This window comes from Formica exsecta, unplaced genomic scaffold, assembly GCF_003651465.1.
Source record: "Formica exsecta isolate Colony F162 unplaced genomic scaffold, ASM365146v1 scaffold15, whole genome shotgun sequence".
Lineage (NCBI taxonomy): Eukaryota > Metazoa > Arthropoda > Insecta > Hymenoptera > Formicidae > Formica > Formica exsecta.
This window is the reverse complement of record NW_021848825.1, coordinates 249368-259275: the sequence shown is the minus strand read 5'-3', so window position 1 is coordinate 259275 and position 9908 is coordinate 249368. Positions and strand designations below refer to the sequence as shown.

Sequence of the window (9908 nt, the reverse complement as noted above, 5' to 3'; positions counted from 1 at the left end):
GTAATATATAGTACAAATAATAGATACAATTTTAATCGAATCATGAACTAGATAAAAATGTTTTCGAATAATGTCCATCTCTAATTTCTGGTAATAATGCGCTTGTACAAAATCTGATAAATCTCATAATTTCTTCTAAAATCAATCATTCGTTTTAGACGAACAACTAATAAATATTTAAATTATCAGCTAAAATCGATGTTTTTTTGTTATTGTTTTAGAATTGTCTCAGAAGTTCAATTTATCAACACATTTCTAATGATCTTAAAGCTATTATAACCGCGTTTCGAAGAGAAACGATAATATAGGGTATACATTCTATGGTAGGGTAAAATATTCTGGGACAGTGAATTAAAGATCCAATTTTTTTAATCTCATAAATCTCACAATTTCAACATTCAATAAAGGTAAGTAGCTCCATATCAAGTATTTAATATTTTTCGCATTCTGTTATTTGCTATATGATCTGTTTTAATTTAAGTATATTTTCTAATTTAAAATTATGTTTAATATTTAGAGATGTGTAAATTTTTAAATATGTATTCATTGATATAAAAAAACTATCTTTTATAATATTTAATTTATCATTATTCTGACCTCTCTTCTACGGTTATAATTGTCTACTCTTTATTATTAGTGTCTTTTATTCACAGGTATTTAATAAAATGTATCCAAGAGCCACACAGTCGAACGGGATTCCAGGATCATCCACATTTCTTAATCTAACATCAACGATGCCGATATATCATCAGCCGCATCTCGCGTCGGTGAACTATGGCAATATAGAAATGTATTCTACGGGACAAATATGCAATCCAACAGATCTCAGCAATTTAAACAATTCTTTCTTCCAAATAAGCAATAATTCTAATTCTGCCGATTGTAACTGTATAAATAGAGTACAGTCTAGTGCATCATGGACAAGGCAAGGCGACCAGGCGTCTGAACCAAAGCCTTTAGTTTCCTATTATCCAAATCTGTCAATATCAGAAAAATCGATGAATTCTTACGAGATCATGTCAGAAAACGGCACCGATTATTCAGAATATATACCATCTCTACCACTAACCATAAACGAATCCGAGAGGGAAAACATGTATCAGTGCTTTGACAATAAGTTGAACGCGGTTAACAACATTGATGACATCAATCATTGCAAGCATTATATGTATCAAAAAAACCAATTTAGTGAGATGTTGCCTTTAAAGGAGACACCGACGCCTAGTATAACATTGGCATATGGTCATGAAGACAATCAGATTGCATCTAAACCAAACCTTTCGTTTTCAAGAAATTATTATTCGAATTTGTCATCGAGTTTGTCACAGAAAACGACAAATTCTTACGAGATTGCGTCAGGAAGCATCAATCAACAGTTTACAGTACCTCTGGATTATCTACTACCAACCGTAAACGGGCCCATTGAATCCGAAAAGGAAAACAAAATATATTACGATCCATCGAAAACGGATATCGATTCCGAATATCTCTTTGACTCTAATAATTCCAACACAAGCATGTGTCATATATGTTTCAAGACATACAGTAAGACGTCGCATCTAAAGACGCACTTAAGGGTACACACCGGCGAACGACCGTACTCTTGCGATTGGCAAAATTGCGGCAAGAGCTTCACGCGAAGCGATGAGCTGCGGCGTCATATGCGCACGCATACCGGCGAGAAGACGCACATCTGCCATATATGTGAAAAGAAGTTTACGAGAAGTGATCATCTCAAGAAGCACATTAAGACGCACGAGAGGGAGGGGGAGTACCAAGACGAGACTGGAAAGGATACGAACGAAAAGCATAACGTGTCTGTAAATTTTTCCACGGATATTTCGTTCTTTTGCTAATTTGTGAGGCGTACTATCGAAAATTTTCGCGATCTAATATTAATTGATCATCGAATAACAGATTACATGATCTCCAATTTATTTGTAAATATATTATGATTAAAAAGATAAAGACTAATGCAATGTAGTAAGAAATAGCTTTAAAATAAAAAAACCCAATATCTACAAACGATTTTTTGTTGTACTACTATTTTTCTAACAAAAAAATATTAAATTAATATGTGTGTGTGTATCTTCCAGGTTAAGATAATTTTGCTAATCGATATATTAATTTTGCTAGACAATATATTGTTTATTCTTTTTGTTTTTATTCCTCTCTCTCTCTCTCTCTCTCTCTCTCTCTGTGTGTTTTCGTTTCTAATAAAACAGATTAAGTAAAGATTAAATATCGGTAAAAATCAAAAATAAATATATAAAAAACTATGTATATTTTATGAATAAGAATATTAGAGAAAGGTAAAATTAGATTAAGAGATAGATTAATCCCCCTTTATAACGTTTATAACATTTTAAATTTGTGTTTGATCAATTCACTCTTTACATAAGTTGATTATATTATTAAACCTTTTTATTAATATTATACATATGGAATAATTGATCGAACAGTACAATATTCATAATCATGATATAGTTCTATTAATCGATTTTGATTATATCAAGCAGTAAATCAATTCAATATTCTGGATTTTCTTATTGATATTGTATTAGATATTAGGCTGATAAAAACAGATTTATCGCTATATTTATTAGTCCAGTTTCCTTTGAAAAAAATATAATTCCTTTTGAGGATGCGGCAATATTAAAATAGAGCGATTAAGCTACGTGTTAATTAAAATAATTTATGGACGAGGAACAATAGCTCCCCTGCTAGTGGCCGATCTAATAAAAACAGATAACGCACTTTTAAGTGTAAACGCGCTTTACAGACTTTATATCAATTTCATGGCGAAATTTATATGGCGAGATATACGTCAGACAATATACTGCATAGCGGTAGGCGAAGAAATTAATAAATATTATTGACAGTATATGTTAAATATTACATTAAAACAAAATCGATTCTTTAAAAAATGGCGTTTTCTAAACCAGGTTATTAAGTAGACGAATCAGCTATGTTAGTTATTAAAAGTTAATAAAAAAATAAAAAATAAAAAATCTGATACTTTTCGAGATTCATGAATTTGACACTGCGTACATAAAGCATTTCTATCCTTTTAAAATATAAAATTAATAATTAATTTGTGAGTTAAAGTAAAGAATATAATTTAGTCTTAAAATAGTAAATATTATCTTATATGGAACTAACTTAAAACAGAAGTAATCTTCGAATATTATAATGTGTGTGTGAGTGTGTGTGACGTTGAATTTAAAAGACGTTTACAATTTTCTAAAGGAAATTGTTTTTCATAAATTACAATTAAAAATAAAATATGATTTGTCAAAGATTAACAATCGTTATCGATTTATTGTTTCTGTCACGCACAATTATCATTTTAATATATGTTTAATGAAATATATTTTCTACTCTGTTTCAGAGACATATTCAAGAACAAAATGTAATGAAAATACGAAAAAATGTATCGTATATTTCAATTACATCAACCATGAAGAATGTATGTTTGTCAGTCCGCAATTTATCAAGATACCGGGAGGAGAAAAAAGCGATTAAACGTACGTAATTTTTAGATATATTATTTGAGGATTATATGTTAAAAAAATTATTTACATCATAAGAGAGAGTTTTCTCTTACTACACGCGTAGTTTACTTAGCCCTTCGATCAATCTGACATCTTTTCATTTTGCACGCCCCAAACTTCAAAAGAGGCTATTTTCAATGATCTTATAGGCAAGGCGCTTGATATTACGGAGCGAGAAAGAGGGGTCGTACCGTAAAAAATTCATATAATAACGAATCGTTCTCCCGTCGTATATCGGATTCTCTCTTGACATCTTCCTGTCATTCGACACGCCGCCGGCCCTTCGTCCCGCCCAAGCGAAGGGATCAACCGAAAAGGTAAGCGCTCTAGAAACATCTTTCCTTCTACACGCCGTCTGGCAGGTGTTTCGACTGCGATCGCAGATAGAAAAGCGTTTCGCGTGTCGAGGTGCTGCTGTTAAAATCTCGAGCGACTTGTACCCCAGGGTGAAGCGAAGATACACAAGGAGATATTAGCATTATCGTGAGCTCTCCTTTGAATTTCCCCTCTTTCCCCGCAACACAAATGTTTTCAGAATAATTATTTCGGAGACATATAATTTTTGATAAAATTTTCATCGACGGAATAATTATTTTAAATTTTTCTCACATTTTTCGAAGAAAATCGTAAGGGATGCAACTCCTCTACGTCATGTATGAGTCTTGTTTGCTCAGGGTGACAATGCGGTCGTGTGACAGCATTGTACACGATGTGTCTTTTTCGACCTGCTGTCGGTAGATGGAAGCACGATGAATGGAAGAGGTCGACGTAGCGCTATTAAGGGGGCGGCGCACCGTGCAGCCCCCCTTGGCCCCTCGATCTGATCGAGGATTCATGGCTGGCACCAAGAGGAAGAGGTGCACACAGGCAAACAGAGGTAGAGAGGCAGTGACGGTGACGGTGGCGGTAGCGGAGGCAGAGACAGAGAGAACAAGAGAGACATCGCCGAGGATGAACGAGGTGGACGAGGAGGGCGGTCGAAAGGGGACGCGAAGGGTAGCAGCGGCAGTAGAGTCGCGGGGTAGAGAGGAGATACGAAAATGGAGTAAAGGAAAAAAAGAACGAGCTACCCGGCTGCCGGGCAAATTATAGGGAAAATCGGGGTGGGACGTGCGGCGCGGTGCGGCGCCGCACCGCGCCGCGTTGCGGAGAGGAGGAGGCAGCCCCGTAGTAGTGGCTTCGAAGGAGAACGACGACGAGGTGGAGAAGAAGAGAGAATGGAGGGGTCGGAAAGGGAGGTGGGGTGGCGCCACGGCAATTCCGGACTCGCGTTCAACGTTCCCTGCGGAGTTAGCGAGGATACCCGCGCGAGGAGCCAGCGCGCAAGCAGATTCAAAGAGGGCCCTGTCGCGCGAGTGGCGAATCTCTTCTTTTCCCCTCGGTCGTCTTTCGCGCCGCGGTAATTGACGCAAAAGTGACAAGGAGAGCGAGAGGGAGAGAAAGAGAGAAAAAGAGAGAGAGAGAGAGAGAGATAGGGGGAGAGATAGTGCACGGAGGGCGAGACGCGGGAGGAAAGACGCGGTGCGCGCGGAGAGCGAGAAAGACAGAAGGAGGGGGTAGACACACAAGTACAGTACACGCACCTCTCTCTTACGTGTTACGTGCGGTCAGTGCGAGAGGCTGCGACGTGCCGCGAGCATGCGTTTGCGACGAACGGCCCTTAAGGCGAACGAGCAGCACGCCGACTCGCCTTCGTCGCGGTTGTCGCCATCATCGTCGTCGTTCTCGTCGTCCTTGTCACCGTCGCCGCCGTCGCCGTCGTCGTCGCCTTAATCGCTCGCGCATCGTCCGCGAATGCTCCTCTTGATTAGGGAACCCAGGTAGTATCTTATCCACGGAAAAGAGAGCCCTTTCGTGATTACGTATTAAAAAAAAAAAATAAGGATACCGTGTCACCTGTCACGATATAGTGTCCGTGAAAATTGACGTTCGCGCTTGTCACATTGGAGCGGATCTCAGTGGACATGAAGCCCGATGAAAAGGGGTGCCGCGCGTCGACGCTCTGTGCCCCGGCAAGCGTCGCGGGTACTACTTGTGCGAGTATTTCACGAGTGTCATTCACCCAGTGCGCTTGTCCTGACGAATACAGCCAATTGCTCGAGAAGAGGCTATCCCGCACGTAACGTTGACGTGTAGCGTAATTGAATTTCTTTTACAATCGAAAGATTTTTTTACTCTTGACGCGCGCTCACTCTTTCTCTCTCTCTCTCTCTCTCTCGTGAGACCATATATCGCGCGCGAGAGAAGATCCGTCTCGGAGGGACGTCCAAACTCCGATCGTCGAGATCACTCGAGAGATGGAGTCGTGATCGAGAGGCACGCACGACGTCCATCCGGCACCGAAGAGATCGGGCCGCTCTCGCGTCCCCTAGTCCTTGACGTGAATTCGCGCGTTTTCAGGATCGCTCGAGCGGTTCCACCGATCCGACGTGGGACCGGCTCCGCGTGTCCGGCATTCGTCCGCATCGCAGCGTTTAGGCGAATCGGCAAACTGGACGCGGAGGTCAGCGGCGGCGGCGGCAGTGGTGGCCGCAGGGGTGTCAGCCCGACACCCCTCAGCAGTATAAATGTGAGTCTCAGTCTCGTTCTCTGATCATACACGGGAATCCCGTTTTCTCTCCAATTTCGTCGCGTTAACACGAATTTTATGGCGTTTTCTTTCCATCAATCCTAACGTCTAACACCTCTGCCCTAATTTCATTTATAGAATAATTATTACATATAATATATATTTTACTTTTAATAAATATATTCTACCTACGTCCTTCTCGTCGCATTTACAATCATATTTCCGCAAATGATGATATCATTTTAATTTGCACGGCTATAAGTATTATATATGCGTTTTTAACGACCGTTTTAAAATAACATTCCGCTTTTACAAGAACTTAGTCATTTATTTATATAGCGTAATCTTAAGTTAACGAGAAGCCCACGAGATATCGTGTTTCGTCGTGATTTTACGAGAATTTTGCAATTATCTTTAGAACCGTTTTAATTCCCCGAGAATTCCGCGATTCCGCGTTTAATCTCGTTTCGACACGACCATCATGATATTACGAGAATCTAACGAGCGTCTTAAAATGAAACTTTGAATTTAGCGGCGCGGAGATTATATTCCGAATTCTGCGATCTCTTTTATATATTTTCCGCCTAACTAAACGAAAATTCCACAAAACTACTTTTATCCCGATGTGAGCTTTATGAGGCTTGAAATAAAATCTTCGCCGCCGCCTTTCATTGTTTCCTTACTTTGTGGGAATCTCACCAATGATCTCTCTCCATCCCGTTACGACTTCCTAAGATTGTTTTCCAACCTTATTTCCTCTCAAGTGAGAGAATTCGTCATTCATAAGGTGGAATATAACCAAATCGCAAATTGATAGCCGCCATCCTCGTTTCCGTCCAATTTAGCTCGCATGTACTTAATTGCGTTAAATGATTTTCGAAGGTATGATAGGTCGATGCACTCCCACCACACGAGAGCGTGCATATAATTGGTAGCCCTTCTACATATATACGTAAAAGATGCACGACGTGTGTCGTGAGAAATTAATGCCGGCGTCCGCGGTCGCGTCGCTCTCTTTACCGCATCTCCGGTCTTTTTTCCCCCATTGCGGAAATACACCTCTAGTTAAACGCGACGACTAGGAGCTCTCGTCGTGCGAAAACGACTCGTGTACACTAGCCATTCCGACCATCCGTGCCACTCGATCGATCTTTAGCCATGAAAGTGACCTGCACACGGCGAAGCCAGTGGGAATGGAACATTCGTCGCGAGGATATCGACTACCTCGTTTACCAGCCTCGTTCGTTTCTCCGTCAAATCGAATCGGTCGCCATTATCTATGATAAAGGAGGAAAAGAAGAAAAACTGAAGCGTCTTATTTTAGACCGTATCATCGTAGGCGCTTTATCATTTACGACTCTTGTAGAACGAAGCTTGTTTGAGATAGCGCGTCAGCGATACTGACAGTATCTGGTACCTCCATCATCCGGATGTCTTTGTTCTCCGCACTCGTTCTTTACGATCACGATCGAGTGCGTATCTTATCGAGATAGAACGGAATCGACAAGATCCGTGCGATATAGTGTCATGTATATCGCGTCTCGCAAAAATTTCAACCCGTCTGATCCTCTGGAGAGCTTGACAAGGTTTGCTAGTATGTTGCCAGCCAATGTAATAAACGTTACTATACTGCTACGCCCCGTTCACGCCCGCCTGCCATACGTCGGCCGAAGAGCGATTTATACGAACAACTATGCCCCGACATATAAGCCATTTCTAAGACAGTTGTAAAGTGCGCGAAAAATTTCGTTGCGTTAACATTTTTAATTGCACAAAAAAAGAGACAGAGAGTAATAAATATAACAATGAGCTATTTAAACAACAGATATATTTCTTTTTAAAACATCCAATCTCACTCGCTTGGTTTTGTGGAATGTATCACGATTCATGCGCACATTGCTATATTTTAAAGTTGACCAAAGTTATTTAAAATAAGCGTGTATAGAGATGAATTACATTATTATGCGGTGAATTCCGGTAAACCGCACAGTAATAATTGTAATAACAATGTACACATACGTATGTACTTGGAAGCGATTACCACCTGTTCACTGGTGGTAATTAGCGGCACGATACAGTGTCGAAGAAATTACATAAGCAATACCGCAAAGTTACGTTTGTTATTATTGCTGCTCTATATAGAGCAATTATACTGACACAATTATACAACGCTTTTGCACGAGATCATACGTAAGGATAGAAGAATGCGAGAAAAGAGTATTTCTCCCGCGAAGGACATATCGAAGGATGTCCTGAGAATTACGAAATGTGCCAGTATTACTAAAAGTACTTTAAACGAGATGAAACAAAGCGCGATAAATCGGACGACGATCGAAAAATGGAGAACAACACACTTACAACCGTTCACACACCTTCAATTTAATTAATTTATGGCCAGAGGCGTCATCGGATAATTATGGTCTCGAGGGGGTGAACAAAATAAAACATTGGCCAATTCAATCTACGGAGTACAAAAAAAAAAAAAAAAGGAAAAGAAAGTTTTTGTAATACAAACAGCATCGACAACGCGAAATTAGCGATATTAACAAGTTACATAGAGAGAGACTGAGAGAGAAAACCCCGGGCACAGCCGGGTAATTAACCTATCCTTTCGAAAATCCACGCGTGCCCCGAGTTGCGCGTCGAGGCTCCCTCTCCCCCGACCTTACACGCACCACTCCCCTCTCATTAGCGATTTCCTCCATCGTGAACTTTGCACCTGCAAATTGCCACCGTCCGTTCTATCATTTGCGAGCGCGCGCAAAAAGAGAGAGAAGGAGATCGCGAAGGAAGGGATAGGGGGAGGAAGAACCTAGAAATCAGGATAAGATAGTCTCGGATCGTGAGGGTCCCGTTGCAGCTGTTGCAGATTACGGCGATACCATCGTCGGCTGCACTCCCGAGACGCGATTTAGCAACATTAACGACGAACTGGAATTGAAGAACGCGGAGAAGAGCAAGCGATTACGTTTTCTATAAGCAGGAGAGAAGGAAGAGAAATGAATGAAGTAGGAGAAAATAAAGGGAGAAGAAAATTCGCGAGCGGTAGGCAACGATAAAAAGAAAAATAGAGAATATCATTGAAAACGCAGTCACGTTTCTCGTTCCATTGGCATTATGTGTATCGACAAAAAATTCATTTACTCTGCAATCAGCATGTATAATGGCGCGGGTATTAAAATTTGTTTTTCCAACTTCTACACTATGTATCTATATATCTCGAGACCCGCGATTCGTAGTATAGGATGGCAATAATTGCGACTATAATTAAAATGCCATCACCGACCACAGATATAACCTTCCTCCTTCGAAGAAGGAGTCTTGCTACACTTTATTTTTCCTCCGCGCCATCATATTTCCCATCACACGTCCTCGCCGAGTCTTTTTAATCGAAAGATCGTATCAATCTAAGATGGTTGACTGTGCAAGCCGCGCGCCGTTAAATTTTTGGAAATATCTGATGATAACGTTGATTAATAATTTGTTTAGGGGCCACGGGTAAGCTCTCGGTGAATCGATCGAAGCACGCGCGTGGAATAAAACGACCGGATTATGCAAACGAGAATTCGATTCTGTCACTTTTGATTTACGAGATTTCTTACGACGCGCGCGGTAACGGGGAAGGGGGAGGGGAGCGAGGAAGAACGAGAAGATATACAAGAGACGCAGAAGACGAGGAATGGACGCTATGGAGCACGAGAGAGCTACCGCGACCCCATCAACTATTTACATTCCCCGGATAAATGCACTATTAACTAACCTCGCGCTAATATCTACGTTTTCTG

The 9908-nt window shown here is 40.7% G+C and overlaps 1 protein-coding gene across 1 annotated transcript; it reads left to right on the top strand.

Annotated features, from left to right (window-relative positions):
* The first annotated feature begins 360 nt into the window (after positions 1 to 360).
* LOC115232736 (protein glass-like) lies at positions 361 to 2134 on the top strand. Its single transcript, XM_029802795.1, has 2 exons — positions 361 to 407; positions 654 to 2134. Exon 2 carries the CDS (start codon positions 666 to 668, stop codon positions 1854 to 1856), a length of 1191 nt encoding a protein of 396 aa, XP_029658655.1. The 5' UTR covers positions 361 to 407; positions 654 to 665; the 3' UTR covers positions 1857 to 2134.
* Positions 2135 to 9908: the final 7774 nt, after the last annotated feature.

Coding starts and splice junctions, on each gene's coding strand:
- LOC115232736 (XM_029802795.1), top strand. CDS start 666: ATGTATCCAAGAGCCACACAGTCGAACGGGATTCCAGGATCATCCACA.